This window comes from Pieris rapae, chromosome 16 (genome assembly GCF_905147795.1).
Source record: "Pieris rapae chromosome 16, ilPieRapa1.1, whole genome shotgun sequence".
In the NCBI taxonomy this organism is placed as follows: Eukaryota; Metazoa; Arthropoda; class Insecta; order Lepidoptera; family Pieridae; genus Pieris; species Pieris rapae.
The window spans coordinates 10092953-10111310 of NC_059524.1; the positions used below are offsets into that span (position 1 = coordinate 10092953).

Consider the following 18358-nt stretch of genomic DNA (forward strand, 5'->3'; position numbering starts at 1 on the left):
GACGTATTTGGCATTTAGAGAATGTATTGTCATCGTTTTCTATAGCCCATAGATTTATCGTTTGCGTCCACAGAGCATATTACTTATTCATCTGCGGTTTGTGTTTATGCATCTAGTAAAAGTAAATGTTTGAAAGACATCTTTAAACTTCAAAGACTATAATAAATAATGAGTGTCTTCAATCTTCATGAGAATTGAGCAGTGTGAAGCGAAGCAAAGTAAATGAAAACAAAAAGGATTAAATTTTATTGCGCATAGTTGGTAAAACATAATCACTGTATAAATGCTCGTAACTTTTCTAAATGACATAAAATGAGAATAGAAGTGATATTGATAAGTGCAAGTTTAGTTTAATGGAGAGTTCAAGTATATTCCCGGGTGGCAGCGATGGTGGTGAGGAGATTGAGAGAGCACTTATGGACCTAGGACCCCTGCTCGGTGTTGCTATCAAAGAAGAAGTACTCGACGAACTCACCGATAACTCGGCGTCTTCTCGCCTCAATGTAAGAACGAATTTACTTATTTATGCTAAACCATAATATGGGGATAAAACAAAATGTTCTTAAAAATATGTTTATATCCATAAAATTGTCTAAATATTGTAGGTGAGTTGCCAAGATGGTAGTGGTACTAGTGGTGGTGCAGATGCATTGGGCAAAGCTGATGGTGGGGAGGGGGCCGATTCACTTGTGTCTCCAGCAGTACGAACAAGTTTTCTCACTACCAAATGTGTCTTTTGCAATGCTGTGCTGGCACAAACAGAAGGCATACCTAAGTTAATGGAATGTCTCCATTCAGCGTGTGAGCCATGTATTAAAGCTAAAGTAGAAGAGAAACTGGCTGGAAGCAGAGACTTTTTAGGTAAAATACAATGATGTATATCCTAGCTAGTTTGAGTAGTAAGATAGTATCTTATAAAAAGATTTTTCCTATAAAGTAAATGCTTATGAATGAATTCCAATTGTTTTCTAAATTATTTTTCTGTTAACAATACTGTAGTTATATAATTTTATTCATGCTTTCTCAATTAGGAGCCGGCCGTGTCACAATCCAATGTGCAGTTTGCAGGCTCCAGTGTCAACCCAGTAATATGATCGACCAGAGATTTGTTCTTGAGAAGGTTTCTGTAGAACATGCCGGCAACACTGGTACTAATGGATTTTCTTTTCAATTTAATCTTATTATCACTTAAAATTGTTTGTGCTGACAGAGTTATTGCTCTTTCAATAAAAGTTTGACAAATAAGTAAACACCAGAAAGCTCAAAGAAGCAGTTTTAACCCCATAGAGATTATCAGTTTGCATTTGGATTTCCTCTAGGAGCCGGAGGGAGTGAACAACAGTGCAATAGCTGTGAGGACACAGAACCCGCCACCAGCTATTGTGTGGACTGTGCTGAGTTCATCTGTGACAACTGTGTGCAGGCACATCAAAGGTCATTTTTTTTTTTTGTAATAGGAGCTATTCAGGGAGGCTCTCCAGGACACTCATATTGCCTTTAAGCATTTCATGAACTGGTACTTTTTCTTGAGAGTTGCTAAGCACACCAAGCTTCTTGGAGGCTAATTTAGCCTTCCCTTCCAGATGACCGCGAAACTGAACGTCATTCAATATGTTAACGCACAGTATTCCGATGCTTGCTGTAGCTTTAAGAAGAGTGTAATCAAAGAGAGGAGAAGTGACAAAGGGAGTATTTTTAGCGGGAAATGCGTAAAGTTGTGCCTTCTTTTAAATTGGACTAGATATACTCTAGCGCAGTCCGAGACGAGAGAGAGTTTCGACTTCAGACCAAAGTTTGTTCCTTACATAATTGTTATTTTTTTTCTAAAATCTAAATTTCTTTATTTTACCTTTATTATTCTTGAATAAATATCTGCCCGGCCAGTATAAAGTGTATCCCCACTGCTGTCCCTCCGCAGCTTCAGGGATTACAAAACCTTACTATTGACATTATATTATGTATAATACATATATATTATTCCGATTCCCTACTGATGAACTTTATAAAAGCTGTTCTGTACTGACAGTTCGTCAGCTATTTATCTTATACGCTATTCTTAAACAACATTCGCTGTTATTCTTTGATACCGCTATATTGGACAAACGTCGCAAATATAACGTTTGTACAACCCCATCTTTTTCTAATTTTTCTCAACGATCGTTCTCTTTTCTGGGCTGTTACTTGTATAACAAACTTAACAAAACTCTGAATATATATCCTAAAACAAAAAAAATGTGTATAGCAAACAGTTCAACCTGTGACGAAACGGAAATTCTTATAGATGTAATAAAATAATTTTCACATAATATGTTCTTAGTCATGTCCACACACACTCTTTAACACTCACATGCGTACCCTTCCCCACTATCACACACAAATACACACACACACTCACATACACACTCCCTTACAAACTTCCATTTTGTTACTACTCTATATGACTTGCTATGGAATGGAAGCCTGGTTATCCATATCACAGTTTCTTACCTAGTTTGGAAAGCAGTCTCCCAATACCGTCACTGTATTATTATTTATTATTGTTAATGTTATATGGGAGAAAAATAAATAAATAATTATTATATGTATCGCGCCTTAAGAGCTCAGTATATGTTGTATGACCCAGGCTCAAGATAACAAAGGACCACACGATAAAGAGCAAAGACGAGGCCGTGACGGAGCTGCAGGCGGCGCAGGGCTCGCGATCCGACCGAGACATGTACTGCCGGGACCATCCCCAGGTAACGGAACTCGGCGAAGCGAAGTTTCGTCGTTACCAGCAAGCCTGGTTCAGGTCGACTGAAAGACACGCTCGGTGACAGGAAAAACTCGGCCTGTTCTGCGAGACATGCGACCGCCTGACGTGCCGCGACTGCCAGCTGCAGCACCACCGCGATCACAAGTACCAGTTCAGCACCGAGATGGCTGCGCAGGCGCGGGTCGCCATCGCCGCGCTGGTCTCCGAGGTCAGCTACAAGCGTGTCTTGCTCGGTTCCGCAATGAAGGTCATCCGCGACCGCCAACAGCTCATCGCCGACAAGAAAAAGGCGCTCGTGCACGAGATCACGCAGACCGTCGTCAAGTGAGTGCCCCTCCGTATCCGCTTTGCCCCTTTGGCTGTACCCGAGCGGGCCGGCTGAAGCCCGACTGGCGTGTCGCAGGTTGACCAACGCCATCAACACGCGCGGCAAGCAGCTGGTGCTGAGGCTCAACGAGGTCTGCGATGGCAAACAGCGCACGCTGGGCGAGAAGCAGGCCGCGCTCGAGCAGCTGGCCGCCATCACCGACCACTGCCTGAGCTTCGTCGGCGCCGCGCTCGAGCAGGGCAGCGATACGGCCGTGCTGCACGGCAAGCGCACGGTGTGCCAGCACCTGCAGCGTATCAAGAGTCGCCGGGCTGACATCCCCAACCCCGAGATCCCCGTGCGCATCACGCTGCAGCTCGACAAGCTACCCGAGCTGGTCAGGGGTAAGTCCGCTCGCGAGTCGTGATCCTCGAGGCGCGAACCTGCCGAGGGCCTCGTGACTATTCGGGCGTTCGCCTGTTCCAGTCTTGTCGACGCTAGGCGCCATCGTCGTGGACGGCAAGGTGGACGGAGGCGGCGCCGGCCCCGGGGCCCCGGCGGCCCCCCCGCCCCCCTCGACCGTGGCCGCGGCTGGCGGGACTTACCAGGCCGCGCCTCACTCCGCGGTCTTGGCGCTGCAGCAAGTCGCCATGCATCAGGTGATCATTTATCACGTAATATATATATTCATAAATATTATGCTAGCTCAGACATTGTTCTAAAATCCCTTATTTTCGATTCCTTTCATGTCTCAGACGATGGCTCGGTATCAGGTAGGTGGGGTCAACGAATTAAGAGCTGGTGGCCGGAAGCGTCTGATTCTTTATTTATATTTGTTGTCACTTGATATATTGTTGTGTGTGAGATGATGAATGATGAGAAACTTATTTCGAAATGCCACAAGACGTAATGTAAGGCCGTTATGCAATGTTAGATTTACTGCAAAATAAATGGAAGATATGATTCCATTAGGTATATCGGAGAAGCAAGACTTTGAGGGCATGGTAGGCCTTAAACAACTCTACGTGTAGCCTGGTGAAGCCCGTTTCGAGTCGAGTGAATTTTCTCTTTTAACATATAATTGTGTTGTGCTCACTTGTCTCCGATGCACAAGTGTTGTTTCGCTGTATGTAGGAAGAGGATGTGGATGTAAAAATAGGAAGAGTGAGATTGAGGAAGTGCGTCGTGTTCCAGTCGTACGTGGCCGCGGGAGGCGCCTACGGCCTGCCCCTGGCGCGCTCGAGGCCCCACACGCCGCTCCGGCATCCGCACGTCACCTCCACTACGCACCCGCATCACTTGCACGGTACGTCCGGCTCGGAAACTTCCGAACTCCGACTGACTCAGTCCCCTAACGTTCACGAGTGCGCTTCGCTCCGACGCAGGTATGAACGAGTTGAACCTGCGCGGCCTGCTCAACGCGTCGGGACGCGGCGCGACGTCGGCGGCGGCGGCGGCGGGAACGGGCGGAGCGGCGGGAGGCCGAGCCCTTCACGCCCATCAGGCCTACCACAGTGAGTGTGCTCCCGGCCCGACCTCGGTCACTGCGTTTCCGCCTCGACGGATTCGAGTAACGATACGACGCTTGTGCAGTGATGGGCGCCTACGGCAACGTGGCGTTCGCGAGCGGAGGGCGCCGCGGCGGCGGACCCCGGACCCCTTCGCCGGCGCCCCCCGCGCCCCCCTTCGCCGCGCACACGCCGCCCGCCGGCGCCAAGTGGCACATCCCGCAGCACGGACACGGCTCGGGTAATTAGCGCCCTTCGCTTCCACCTCGGTTTGATTTCACTTTGTCACCCACGCTCATGTCACCCACGCCCCGGACTAAACCTTAAAATTCTGTTTTTTTCCTCTAAGACTCCTCATTTCACACGCGGACTATATGAGACTGATTGCAGCGTCCGGCGAAGGCGTGACCGGCGCGGGGCCCCCGGCGCCCGCATCCGGGCCCGAGTTCAAGATCACGCTCGGTCCGCGCCACGCTACGCCCGCGCGCACGCCTCTCGTCTCCTCCACCAATCCCAAGACGCCCAGTCCCAGCCTCAACGTGAGTGTCTTTGCTCTCCCTCGACGTCTGCGCTTCGGAAGACGAAACGTCGATTGCAAATAACAAAGACCGTTTCTCAGGGCGGCGTCTCGTCCGAGCTGGACAAAGTGTGCGCCGAGTCCGTGCAAGACTTGATGGCGACGATCGCCAAGCTGGACTCCAACGGCGTGCAAGTGGTGGCCGAGGGCGCGGGTAGGTCGCCGGACCCCGTCCACTCGTCCACGGACGCCAGGCCCCCGGATCCCAACGACGACTGGTGCGCGGTTTGCATGGACGGCGGCGAGCTCATGTGCTGCGACCGCTGCCCCAAAGTCTTCCACCAGTATTGCCACATCCCCGCCGTCGAGAAACTGCCCGAGTGAGTGCCGCTCCGCGCCGAGCTCCGGTCGGGCTCCGCGGTTCGTTCGTTCGGCTCAACGCACTGTTCGCAGGGAGACCGAGTCGTGGCAGTGCCTGCTGTGTGTCAACTTCGCGGCTCTGCCCGAGGAGGGACCGACGCCGCCCGGCGAGCTGAGCGGCCGGCGCAGGCGCATCGTCGAGAGGATCACGCTGGAACTGTACTGCCAGGTGGATCAGTCGATACCGTTCCGGGAGCCGCAGGTTTGTTTCGTTTCCCGACACGTAGCGCTTTGTCGAAATTGGTAATCACGAAAGCGACCGCTTCGCCATTCGCCATTCGCCAGGGAGGTCGCGCCATGTGCCTGGACGTGATCCGCATGAAGCTGCAGCCCCGAGCCGACGACCGCTACACGCACGAGGCGCAGTTCGTGGCCGACGTGAGGCTGCTCTTCCGGAACGTGTACCGCTGCAACCCCGTACGTACCCTCCCGCCCCCGCCCGGCCTCGCCTAGTCCGTCGTAACCCGCCTTTCGTCGCAGGTGGAGTCGCAGCTGTACAGGGACGCCAAGAGTCTGGAGGAGTTTTTCGACGCGCAGCTGGTCAAGTGGCTGCCCGAATACGCCTTCTGGAGCGGCGAGGGTGAGCCGCCGGCGAAACGCGCGCGCTGCGCCTGACCCGAGGCTCGGGGGGACTTCCGGGACGTCCCCCGGGGGCCCACCCGCTTCGAACGTTCGGGGGCTCTCGAGTCTCTCTCGCGGCCGAGCCTCGCGCCTCCCCGAGCTCACTGGCCGCAATGATCCGGCGTCGCTCCTTCCTCACTTTGGTAAAACAAAGTTTTACGCCTCGCGATCGAGTCTTAGTTGAGAGATCGTCCACCGAGACAATCGTCCCAAACATTTGTCTCTGGTTAGTGTTAGAGATATTAGCGATAATGTTATATTAAATAGCATAGCGTGGTTAAAAACTATATTCACTAGTTGAGAAAGTCTAGCACAATTATTTTAAGCTGAATGTTTTTGCTTTTACTGTCAATGTTAAATAAAATTGTATTCCCTCCTTCCATTGTATTGTCTCCCCTCGTCTACTACTACAGCAATATATATATATAAGAACAGTAAATGCCATCCGCCTGCGACGTGATAACATTTATTATTAAGGACCTATTATTTAAATAAAACATTTAAAAAAACTATTTAATTGTTGATTTTAATTTCTGTTTTACAATGAGCAAATGTTTGAATTTCGCGCCCAAACTGCAATTTTATTGGCAAATGACAGCCCGATCTGCGACTTCCATGCCGAGTGCCGACCGACTCGAGTACCGAGGACTGTCAGTCGTTTTCTTGATTTGTTAATTTCACTATCAGACGTTAAGGTAAACAAATAAAAATATACATTCAGTGTGCAATTGTGGTCAGCGGTGTGAGCGCGTCGGCCGCAGCTTTCTATACTTACAAAATATCCGGTCGGAACGTGAACAGTTTTTAAAGGTTAGTGACCTGTCGTCGAAGGACGTTTAGCGCCAGTCATTGCTAAAAAGTCTATTGAACCTTATTTGTTACGAATTCCATCTTGAGTATATTTAAAATTTTTCATTTTTTAAGGTCTAAATATTAGAAATTATTTTTTTTATATTAATAAAAACCCTAGAGATCATTCAATATTGTTATTTAGAAAATAACAAACCTAAAACTTAGTGAACTGATCTGAATGCTTATCGAATTCCTACGAATAATAGTTATTGAGGAATGACAATCGCAAACAAAAATTTTATTGAAATCGTTTAGGTCGATGACACGAATATCTGCACTCGAGTGTCCCGCGAGGTCAAACAAACTGATAAAGTATATTATAGCATATTATTCTTATTAAGTATTATTGGTAAAATATACTGAAATTGCTACGACCTCAATGCCAAATAATATTAGAAAATTACAAAAGGCCATTGAGTGGTACAAGTATACGGACGCTTATCCAAGTTTTGCCTGGTGGACGGCTCTGATGGTCCGAGCCGGTGTTTTCTTTGCTGAGGCCGTCTCTCCCAATGATAAAATGCTACTTGGAGCAACTTTTTATAAATTGATTGAATGTTCACGTAACAAAGTAAAAAGTATACGAATGCTCGTTTTATAGAATTATATTAATTTCTACAGTACTACCTACCTACCTATAGATCGAAATGCGCCTGATAATCTTAGAGGATGCGTCGGTGGTGGCGGATTGGGCGGCACGGTTCGTGATGCAGCGCATCAAGGAATTCAATCCCGGCCCGGGACGGCGCTTCGTGCTGGGGCTGCCCACGGGCGGCACGCCTCTCGGGATGTACCGACGCCTGATCGACTTCTATCGCGAAGGTCGTCTCTCTTTCGCGCACGTGACCACTTTCAACATGGACGAGTACGTGGGGCTGCCGCGCGACCACCCCGAATCTTACCACCACTACATGTACAACGAGTTCTTTAAGCACGTGGACATAGCGCCGGAGCACGCTCACGTGCTGGACGGCAACGCGTCCGACTTGGCGGCCGAGTGCGCGCGCTTCGAGCGCCTCATCAAAGAGGCGGGCGGCGTGCACCTGTTCGTAGGTGGCATCGGGCCGGACGGGCACATCGCCTTCAACGAGCCCGGCTCCTCTCTCGTGTCGCGCACGCGCGTCAAGACGCTCGCCTACGACACGCTCGAGGCCAACAAGCGCTTCTTTGACAACGACATCTCCAAGGTGCCCTCGAAGGCGCTCACGGTGGGCGTCGGCACGGTGATGGACGCGCAGGAGGTGATGATCCTGATCACGGGAGCTCACAAGGCGCCGGCCCTGTCCAAGGCCATCGAGGAGGGCGTCAACCACATGTGGACCGTGTCCGCCTTCCAGCAGCATCCGCAGGCGCTCTTCGTGTGCGACGAGGATGCCACGCTCGAACTACGCGTCAAGACCGTCAAATATTTCAAGGTACTTCATTTCCGTCACTTTTGATGCGAAGCGAGCTGCGCTAGTCATCACCTAGGGCTTTTAGTAGTAAGCGAGGTGACGGGTGTGTGTGTGGCAGGCGCTGAGCGAGGAGCATCAGAAGATGATCGAAGAAGTGCCGGTGGAGGCGCAGCAGGTGATCCATTGACGCCGTCGACCTCCCGTCGCGCCGCGGTCCAGGACCGCCTATGCCCGACTTTATCCTTAGTTTAAAATAAGAGTTCGTACATAAGCGGGCCCGACGAGCGGAAGTCGCGCCGAGTGCAGAGATTACTGCGAGGTAATGGTCGCTTGGCCTGTGCTTGCAGAGTCTGATGGGGGAGCACAACAAGCTGATTGCGGGCACGCGGTGACCTGCGCCGTCGCAACTCTGCTGCTCATCATACTTTTTATATTTTGACATAAATTTATTTTTACTTATGCGTGTTTTTTTGTCGATTCCTTTTGTAATATAAAGAATATCACAGGAATTTGGGAAATAAGGTAACGATCTCCTATAAAAGGCGAGCTTTGAAGCCTTAGGTACCCCCTATAAAAATAGACTCAGCGTGTACTTGGGAAGAGGGGCAGAAGATAAAATAACAACATGCCGAATGTTCTTTTCTTTAATCTTTACTTTTGCTCTGTCGTTGGTCTTCTATTCTTTATAAATTCAAGAGGCGTGGCACATGCGCGCGAGCAGAGCGGCCAGCTGCAGCGGCGAGGCGAGGCCGTCGGCCACTCGCATGTGCGTCAGCCCTATCTCGCGGATTAGCGTCAGCTTGGCGTCGTCGGGCGCCTCCAAAGTCTTGGCTACTCTGAAAATGTTAGCGACGATGTCTTCCGCGGCGTAGCCTAGTTTCACCAGCTTCGCTATTACCTGCGAATCGTTATTAGGCATTTAGCGAGAATAGATTCGGTTTGAAGGTACGTACGGAGCGGACGAGGACTGACCTTGTAGGCCTCGTGTATGTCCCGCTTGAGGCAAGATTCGAGCATATTGCGGATGAGCATCGGGTGCGGTTCGTCGCACACCTTGAACACGTGATCGGGGCTGACGTGGCCGAAGCCCTGCGCCGTGGACTGCAGGTTGTTGAGTGCGGCTCTCAGGTCACCCTGCGCCGTGAACACCACGGCCGACAACCCTTCCTCGGTGTACGAGAGACCTTCCTTCCCGCACACCTCTACCACCTTAACATTATGCAAAAATGATTACATTCTTGTTACTGATCTAATTTTACAATATTCTTACTAATGATGTTGCATTTAACTCAACAATGCTGAAGAAGCTTTAAAAATATACAAATTATGTTAAGGTTATTAAGTAAATAATAGTGATAAGGACTTATCAGCCAGTACCTTTGCCAATATCTGTGAGTCAGTGAGCCTAGAGTAACGAAGCACAGCACAACGGGATTGTATAGGTTCGATAATTTTCTCACTGTTGTTAGCAGCTAGAGCAAACCGTGTGGTGCTTGAATAAAGCTCCATTGTCCGTCGAAGGGCCTGCTGTGCTCCATCAGTCATGCTATCTGCCTCATCTAGTATGACTATCTTGTGTCGTCCAGGGGGAAGTGTGACCTAATTAAAAGAGAAAATTATTGTATCATATAACACATTAACAAACAGTTTTAAACACAGCTTAGATATTGGAATATAGCCTTTTATAGAGATAAAAAATTTAGTCAAATACAAGTTTCCTTCATATTTAATAAATGAAATCTGTATTAAGAAATTACTATTTTCTATCTACAAAACTAAGTGTACTTTTTCAGTTAGAGCTATGCTGTATGTTGTACCTTTTGTTGTGCAAACATCTTTATTTTATTTCTGACTACATCAATCCCGCGGTCGTTTGATGCATTGAGCTCTAGCACGGCGTCTTTGAAAGCTATTCCGAGTAGAGCTCGTGCCAAGCATAAAATAGTTGTGGTTTTGCCTACGCCTGGCGGCCCTGCTATAATAATGTTAGGAGCGTTTCCGGCCTTTGCAAATACAGCCAGCCGTGACACGGTATCTTCATTCCCAACAATGTCTGAAAATTTCTGAGGACGATACTTTTCTATCCACGGCAACTGTGCGGTTTTCAACGCCACTGATGTAGCAGACTTTGAAGTCGCAGGTTCAACTTCGTCCACCTCCATTATAGTTACATCGTCGTCACTCATAATGTAATCTTTACAACTATGTTTCAATTTTCACAAGTTATATTTGATAGAAAAGCAAATTTTAATATTATTGTTAAACGTTGTTATTAAGTGCACAGAGGCACCGAAGGCATAATTTAAAAAAATAGTAAGCGCGCGCGTTATACTTTTGAGTATAATAATCAAACGCACGTATGACACGGTATGACACCTACAATATATCAAAAAACCAAATATTGAGACACGTAAAAGTATAAATTTGCAAGGCTCTAAGATAAACAGTACTTTGGATTAATATTAAGCCACTGAAAATATTTGAATTTCTCCCTAGTAAATATTCGAATATCGTAAAATCGACTATTTACACCACAAAACACAATCAACAATGAATATCACAGATTTAGTAAAAGTAAACTTTTGTTGAACATATGCTACAGAGAAACTTAATTTTAATCTTTTTGGAGCAATTAATGTCCTTCCATTCTGTCATACATGATATAAGTTCGTTTAATGGGCACGCCTGTCGTATAGGGACAATCTAAGAAAAGCGTGGAAATAGTTGGAACTGAAGTTATAAAATGGTAAATGTTCCCCCTTTTTTTTTTTTGAATGGAATCTCGCTGTTGGCCTTAAGGGCCTTTACAGCTCAGCGCGGGCTGTTTGGCGAGCTTAGCTCAGCCTGAATGGGTGGGGTTCCCGCGACTCGCGCAAGGGCGTCTCCTGTGAGACTCGAACCTCGGCTTGGGCCGTCGCGAGGGGGTCCATCGCCTGAAGGGCAGGACGGAAGCTCACTGGAGTGAGCGAAGTGCGAAGTAAAGGTCCTCGCCTTCCCGGGTGAAGGCGGTTTTTAACCCTAATCTGTTTATTGCTATTATTACTGGCCGCGCGGGCGGCTTTTAATTTATCGTTTGCTACTGTGATTGGATCATCCGGATCCGTTAATATGTGTCTGCGCCTCCTGCGAGCCTTTTTAGTCGGGAAGGGGTAGTAATTGATGCTTTTACGTACCAATGGGTTGGGATGGTGTTTAGCCTTGTCGAAGTGGCGTTTGGACGCCAGCTTCATCCATTGGGCTATGGTAGGGAGCTCCAGGTCATAGTGGAGATCGACGTTTCTCACGTAGAAGGGTGCGCCGGTCGCGATTCTCATGAAACGCGACTGTAGCACCTGTAACCGGTGGATATACGAGGGGGCACAGTCCGCGAAGACTACGCTAGCGTAAGTCATGCACGGTCGGACGCACTCAACCCCCCTCTTCCACCTTGGATTTTTATAGTAATAGATCGAACTCACTATTTGTCACGTGATCATTCCCATACAATTTGGTTTGACGGCTGTAGGGCGTGCCATCGCCTGTCGCAAACTGTAGTCTGTAACTAGTGATTCGTCTCACAGCTGACAGCTCACTTCTCAGGCTTCTGCCTTCTGGTAAATATTTTACTTTTAGCAAAATTATATGTCATCACTCATCAATCACAATTCTAATTTTTTGTATTAATTACTTAGTTTTGGTTTGACAAATATTTAATCGGTAAGTAGAAAATCGTAAGTATTAAGAATTTAGATATTTAAGTATATTGAGAATAAAGGATTTCGTTTTTCCAGTGAAAATACGAAATTATAAATGTTGTTAAAAATATTGTAACTAGGTGATTCATAAGTTTATATTTTATATCCTGATTAGATTTTACTGTAATATTTCATACAAAATGGGTTAACAACTAAAGGTTTTTGCTCGATTTCTCATTATTAATATACGAGATTGAATCTAAAAAGATAAGTGGATAAAATGTTTTCTATTTTAGCTTTAAAAAGGAAGTTATGGAGTGGTTGTTTGGACACCGAATGACGCCGGAGGAGATGCTGCGTAAAAACCAACGCGCTTTGAACAAAGCCATGCGCGACCTTGATAGAGAACGTATGAAGATGGAACAGCAAGAGAAGAAAGTGATTGCTGATATAAAAAAACTAGCTAAGGAAGGCCAAATGGTAACAATTTGTAATTAGCTTATGGAAAAAAGCGCGGGCATCTCTCTCTAAATGGGAATATATCACTTATATGTACTTGAGATAAATTGAATTTGTTGTTTTTTAAGGATGCTGTTAAGATAATGGCAAAAGATCTTGTCCGCACTCGGCGCTATGTTCGCAAATTTATGATAATGAAAGCAAATATCCAGGCTGTTTCTCTTAAGATACAGACACTAAAGTCTCAGAGTAGTATGGCTCAAGCAATGCGGGGTGTCACCCGGGCCATGGCAACAATGAACAGACAACTAAATGTGCCTCAAATACAGAGAATTCTTCAGGTATGCAGACAGATTATGATGAACTTGAAGTAGGATAAATTGATATATTTTATTTAGTTGAGCATTACTTTTATAGTATGATTCTAAAAATCAATCTGATTTAATCACAGATAAATTTTCAACAGGTTTTGACAGGTCTAAAATCTATTTACTTACTAAATAATTCTTTACACTAGATGATGAACCCGCTTTGTCGTGTGCTTAACCATACAGATGGGCTATAGACAGTTGGGCTACAGGACATCACACAACATTCCCCATTATTTGCAGGTCAATTTGTTTGTGTCACAATTCAATGTTACAGGAGTTTGAGAAGCAGTCTGAGATAATGGATATGAAGGAGGAGATGATGAATGACTCCATAGATGAGGCCATGGAGGGTGACGATGATGAAGAGGAAAGGTGAATGCATATTTATATGATTTACGTTTTATCCTCTAGTAGAAGGAAGAAGTCGTGGTTGTGCAGAGTAGGAGAGTGGACTGGCATTACAGCCACCAAGGAACAGTTTAGTCTAGCACATTATAGCTGGCAATTGGAGGTGTTAAGAGGGAACTTTTAGCAATAACCCCTTTATTTACCAGAAGAAGAAACAGATTTTTAATCAGAATGTCATACTCACGTCCCATCATTTGGGGGAAATGCGAGGTTTTGCAATGGGAAATTACTTCCCATTATTTGTAATAGCAAGGCAAAATTTAATCAAGTGGGATATTATTTCCTACTATCCAGCACAGCTCTCAACTATTATTAGTTATATATATATATTAGTTGCCCTGGCTTTGCTTGTTTTTTCTCTTAACTTTATTGCAAATTTAAGTGAAGAAAGCTATAACATGAAACAACAGCATTCATAATAATGTTTAATATAAAATTAACTTTATATGATTGAGGTAGAACAGTGTCAAATGGTAAATACAGGTGGTAAGTTTTACACATAGCTGCCTATACTGTGTAATAGACCTAACATTATTCTTTGTCCGATGCAGAAACAGACATTGGGGAATTACCATCAATAGAGCCTCAGAAAATCTAACAATTGGGAATTCTACCAAGACATTCACCAAAAAGCTTTCAGAAAACAAGTTTATAAGAATATTGCGTTTATTCACTTAACAGATTTTAATCCTCCAAAAAATTTTAAAATCTCACAGCAGAACCAGTTCTTTTCACAAAATATTTAAAATTGTTTTTGACATAGAGTACGCATTTGTACTTGCATTAAAATGAGTTTGGCCAATATTTACAGCGATGCTGTAGTGTCGCAGATCCTGGACGAACTCGGGCTCCAGCTCAACGACCAGCTTTCTGGACTTCCGCAGGCGACCGGCTCCCTCGCCGTCACCGGTAAGCTCATGCGCCAATATATACCTGTTAAATTGTCTGTGAACGAGTAACGCGACTGAGACGGTGTCACAGCGAAAACGCCGGCGAGCCCGACGGCGGCGGCGGCGGCGGGCGGCGGTCCGGCGGGCGGAGCTCTGAGCGACGCCGACGCCGAGCTTCAGGCGCGTCTCGACAACCTTCGCCGCGAGTGACGTCATTCGGCTCGTCGTCTTCTACGTGAGAAGAAACTTCATTTTAACACGGCCCCTCTGCTCTGCTTTACATTCTTAATAAATATTATTCGATCCAAAATAAAAACCATTCGGCTGGCCGACACGACCGACACTGTCAGTGTAGCCTTTAATAATGCAAAAGTTGTACTAACCTTTTATTTATGACAGAAGAGAAAAGGGAGGAAAGGTTCTCTCCAAGTACTTAGCCCTTTTGGCAGAACCTTCGGTGATGCGTCAATTCACTTCGGAAGAAGTCGTCAGGCCTCCGGCTCCGCACCCGCCAGAGAACATCGACGCTCGTCATCGCGTCTTACACTTTGTTAAGTTTGTAAATATATTATATATACTAAGTTATTTTAATTTGTTTTATATAAATCACCTTCAATTCACATTTGTCTTAACAATGTTTGAAATGAGAAAAGCGTTCGTGGATACGGTTTATTGATAAAACTAATAAAAATATGGAAGATTGTAACACTTAGGAACTAATCGATTCGACCTCTCCTGAAACACGTCAAGAAAGGCGAACTCTCGGCTGATCTACACTACAATCTACACTTACAGAATATCATCTCAATTACAGATATGTATTACTGCGCTCGATTTGCGCTTTCCTGATTTCTATTCTTTCATCCTTACACAGTATATAACATTATATAAGTACGTTGACAAAATAGATTTTAGAAATCATTAAAATTGGAATGTAAACAAGTTATAAACCGATTTTTACAAAATACAAAACTATGTAAATATTGTACGACAAATAGGCTATCGCTTTCAGTCTTATTGACTAACGGTTTAAAGTACCGAACACCTCGATTGATCTGAACTTTGGCTCCGTTTTACTCTCTAAATACCTAAATGAATCACAGCTCGTCTACTCCATAAGATCGCAGTCAGGAGGCTGCACGAATTCATCACTAGTGCCGTGCGCCGGGAGGACGCCGCAGAGCGCTCAGGGCGATGCCCAGTTGCCCCGAGTAGTAGCTCGTCATCACCAGCACCTGCGGAAGGGCTCTAGTCAGCGGAAAGATAGCGAAGCGTCGGCGCAGAGGAACGGAACTAACGCACCTTCTCGTAGGGCACCGACCCGCCGAACAGGCCGTATCCGAGGATGGCGTCGGACAGCAGGAACAGCAGCGCCCCGTAGCGCTGCGGGCCCGGTGTGGCTGCGCCGCGCCACGCCATCGTGGCCAGGAGTGCCGCGTAGGCCGGAACGAGAGCGCGCAGAGGCGGCGGCGGTGTCAGCGCACGCAAGAATAACGCCGTGGCGCCGTAGGCCAACAGGGCGCCGCGCACGCACAGCGGGCGCAGCCCGAAGGCGGATATGTAGGCGAGGTGGGCGGCCGCGAAGGCAGCCATGCCGGCCACGAACAGATGCGGCCACACGAGCAGCGCGTCCCCGGCCGCAGACAGTGCCAGCCCGGCCGCCACCCGCCTCGCGTGCGCCCCGCGCCGCGTCGTCGCCACGCACGCCAGCAGGCACACCACGGGCGCGCATTTCAGCGCCGCCGCGGACGCCGACGGTGCGCCGCAACCCACGGTGAAATAAACACCCACAGCCTTGAAGAACGGCACCAGCTTCCCGCTCTCGCCCACGCGCTTCATCTGAATCGATTATTATTCATAAAACAATTTCTTAGACGTTCCGCGGCCGCAATGTGTCAAGAACCGTAGCCGCCTAAATTCTTCGGCGAAGCTCATATTGTTTTTTTCTTTAAGTTATGTTGTTGTTTACATGAATAAAAACAATATGATGACAAGGTGTTTAATTTTTTATAATCATAGCATAGCAACAACCAACAGCGATGATGATCCACAGGAACGACGGTCTGCGTAAATTATATTACATTTTACATTATATTTGTATTTCAAAAGTATTTTTTTTATAATACAGCACAAAACTGTTGATAATTCATTATTATACTTCTAATTAATACTTAAGAATTACGTACCTACGCGTACACAACATATAATATTTTACTACCTATTATTTTGCCATTTTATTTATTGACTATACGGTTTATTGCTTAACGTATGAAGCCTCTATTAAAATATAGGTAATAACATTTAATTGACATGTTAAGTAAACCCAAAAGTACATATATTATCAATAATAACGAAAAACATGTTAAGTACATATTTGGTAGATAGGTAATTAAAAAAAATTCAGGGCTACATTTTGATTTTAGGCGTTAATAGTTTAATTTGCTAAAAAAAGGGGGAGAAGACGAGACCCATAATCTTCACACTAGCAACGATGGGATTGAAAATAAAAATCCTTAAACAAAGGAAAAATTTTGAGTCATCACCCTATTACATTAAAGAAGATTTTCCTCCAGAAATTATTAACAAACGCAAGGAGTTGCAAATAATAGTCAACACAGAACGAGAAAAAGGCAGACTAGCGATTCTAAAATACGATAAAATTATTTATTTAAAAAATCCAAACACTGTCTCTGAAAGGTCAAGACCAGGAAAAAAGAAGAGAAACCAGTCAACGTCACCAGAGTCCAAAGAAGACAACTGCGAAGCCGATACAACAAGAAAAGCAGCGAAAAAATTATATAAAAACAAACACATAGACAACTACTTGACAAAAAAAACAAACTCAAAACGTCCCGCTCTAGAAGAATATACAGCATGTCAATAACAATTACAAGCGCCCCCTCCACCTCTCCCAAGCCGGCTGGTCACCGTGGGGGAAAAAGACTATTACCCTTCAAATCCCAAAATAAAAAATAATTCTCTCAAAATAGTCAATCGCCAAAAAGACAATCAGCACCTGTATATTGCAACAATTAATACTCTCACTCTAAGAAAGGAAGAAAGCCTTACTGAGCTAATATTAGCAATTGAAAAAATTCACTGGTCCATTATAGGCCTTAGCGAAGTTCGGAGGCTAGGAGAAGAAATAGAAGACCATGGTAATTTTGTATTTTATTTTAAAGGCGAAACATCAGGCAAATATGGAGTCGGATTTCTTATAAAAAAAAGAACTTCGAAAGAATATCGAGGAGTTCTTGGGAATATCTGAACGAATTGCTATTCTGAACATTACAATGCCACAATCGAACGCAAAATGGTCTATAGTACAGATTTACTGCCCTACGGAACAAGCCAGTAACGCCGATGTGGATTCCTTCTACGCAGATCTTAGAAGAGCTATATTAAATTATACACATAAAAATCTCATTGTTGTGGAAATGGGTGGGACACATCGCAAGAGGTACAGAAAAGTGGAGCAAAAAACTGCTTAACTGGTGCCCAAGGTACAGCAAGCGCAAAAGAGGGAGACAACTGAGAAGGTGGATTGACCACATTAAAGAAACGGCAGGTGGTACATGGCAGAGAGTGGCACAGTGTAGAGAGGAATGGCGGGATTTGGAGGAGGCCTTTGCCAAAAAAGGGCACACAGATGCACCAGATTTAGATTAATATAAAAATTTGTTTAAATGTATATAAAATATGTAAGTATCTGAATAAAGGCTATTATTATTATTATTAGTTTAATTTGCTACCCCCATTGTAATTTATATAATTATGTTATTATTCATAATGTGTAAAATTAAAAATATTCGGTAACGTATTACAAGAAAACTTACCAAATCGGAAGGAGTTATCATTTCTTTATACAACAGTATTTTCTTTGTCCATACACAACGTAAACGAACAATTTCTAATGCGTAATAAACACGCAATACTTGTTTCATGTAAGTCCTATCATAAATAGCAATGATGAATTAAACAGAACTGGAAGCATTCAATTAGATTCGTTTCTCGGCCGTCCCCCACGAAGCATCAAGCAATTCGAAAATATTTTGGTCCCAAGATAAATGCGCATAATTTATCGTACGTAGTTACATTGGACTAGGACTTCTTGTTTAACGAATTGTTAAAGGTGGCTTTTCAATTCGTACGGATAAAAATTGTGTATCTAACGTTCAGAAA

The 18358-nt window shown here is 45.4% G+C and overlaps 5 protein-coding genes across 10 annotated transcripts; 3 read left to right on the forward strand and 2 right to left on the reverse strand.

Moving 5' to 3' along the window:
- Positions 1-150: 150 nt before the first annotated feature.
- Positions 151-6640, forward strand: LOC111002991 (E3 ubiquitin-protein ligase TRIM33). Its single transcript, XM_022273312.2, has 16 exons — positions 151-503; positions 606-861; positions 1032-1148; positions 1320-1434; positions 2624-2738; positions 2820-3079; positions 3159-3466; positions 3549-3721; positions 4257-4368; positions 4448-4576; positions 4656-4811; positions 4961-5109; positions 5190-5467; positions 5541-5709; positions 5793-5924; positions 5988-6640. The coding sequence occupies exons 1-16, from the start codon at positions 354-356 to the stop codon at positions 6120-6122; spliced, it is 2754 nt and encodes a 917-aa protein (XP_022129004.2). The 5' UTR covers positions 151-353; the 3' UTR covers positions 6123-6640.
- Positions 6641-6753: 113 nt separating this feature from the next.
- On the forward strand, positions 6754-8833 carry LOC111002981 (glucosamine-6-phosphate isomerase 2). 4 transcript variants are annotated; one of them, XM_022273292.2, is made up of 3 exons: positions 6754-6938; positions 7602-8395; positions 8493-8833. In XM_022273292.2, the coding sequence occupies exons 2-3, from the start codon at positions 7628-7630 to the stop codon at positions 8559-8561; spliced, it is 837 nt and encodes a 278-aa protein (XP_022128984.1). In that variant the 5' UTR covers positions 6754-6938; positions 7602-7627; the 3' UTR covers positions 8562-8833. The 4 variants fall into 4 exon arrangements, with proteins under 4 accessions (XP_022128984.1, XP_045487514.1, XP_022128985.1 ...); XM_045631558.1 differs by having other exon boundaries at positions 7609-8395; XM_022273293.2 differs by having other exon boundaries at positions 7622-8395; positions 8722-8833.
- A 167-nt stretch (positions 8834-9000) lies between these two features.
- LOC111002980 (replication factor C subunit 2) lies at positions 9001-11006 on the reverse strand. The gene is made up of 4 exons (XM_022273290.2): positions 10192-11006; positions 9752-9973; positions 9347-9583; positions 9001-9272 (listed from the first exon to the last, which is right to left on the reverse strand). Exons 1-4 carry the CDS (start codon positions 10558-10560, stop codon positions 9066-9068), a joined length of 1035 nt encoding a protein of 344 aa, XP_022128982.2. The 5' UTR covers positions 10561-11006; the 3' UTR covers positions 9001-9065.
- An 854-nt stretch (positions 11007-11860) lies between these two features.
- On the forward strand, positions 11861-14761 carry LOC111002985 (charged multivesicular body protein 2a). 3 transcript variants are annotated; one of them, XM_045631561.1, is made up of 7 exons: positions 11861-11967; positions 12345-12528; positions 12636-12848; positions 13153-13250; positions 14098-14195; positions 14268-14411; positions 14576-14761. In XM_045631561.1, exons 2-6 carry the CDS (start codon positions 12361-12363, stop codon positions 14384-14386), a joined length of 696 nt encoding a protein of 231 aa, XP_045487517.1. In that variant the 5' UTR covers positions 11861-11967; positions 12345-12360; the 3' UTR covers positions 14387-14411; positions 14576-14761. The 3 variants fall into 3 exon arrangements, with proteins under 3 accessions (XP_045487517.1, XP_045487516.1, XP_022128991.1); XM_045631560.1 differs by having other exon boundaries at positions 14268-14761; XM_022273299.2 differs by having other exon boundaries at positions 11960-12070; positions 14268-14761.
- A 70-nt stretch (positions 14762-14831) lies between these two features.
- LOC111002984 (lysoplasmalogenase) lies at positions 14832-18358 on the reverse strand. Its single transcript, XM_022273297.2, has 3 exons — positions 18013-18358; positions 15479-16015; positions 14832-15411 (listed from the first exon to the last, which is right to left on the reverse strand). Exons 1-3 carry the CDS (start codon positions 18118-18120, stop codon positions 15328-15330), a joined length of 729 nt encoding a protein of 242 aa, XP_022128989.2. The 5' UTR covers positions 18121-18358; the 3' UTR covers positions 14832-15327.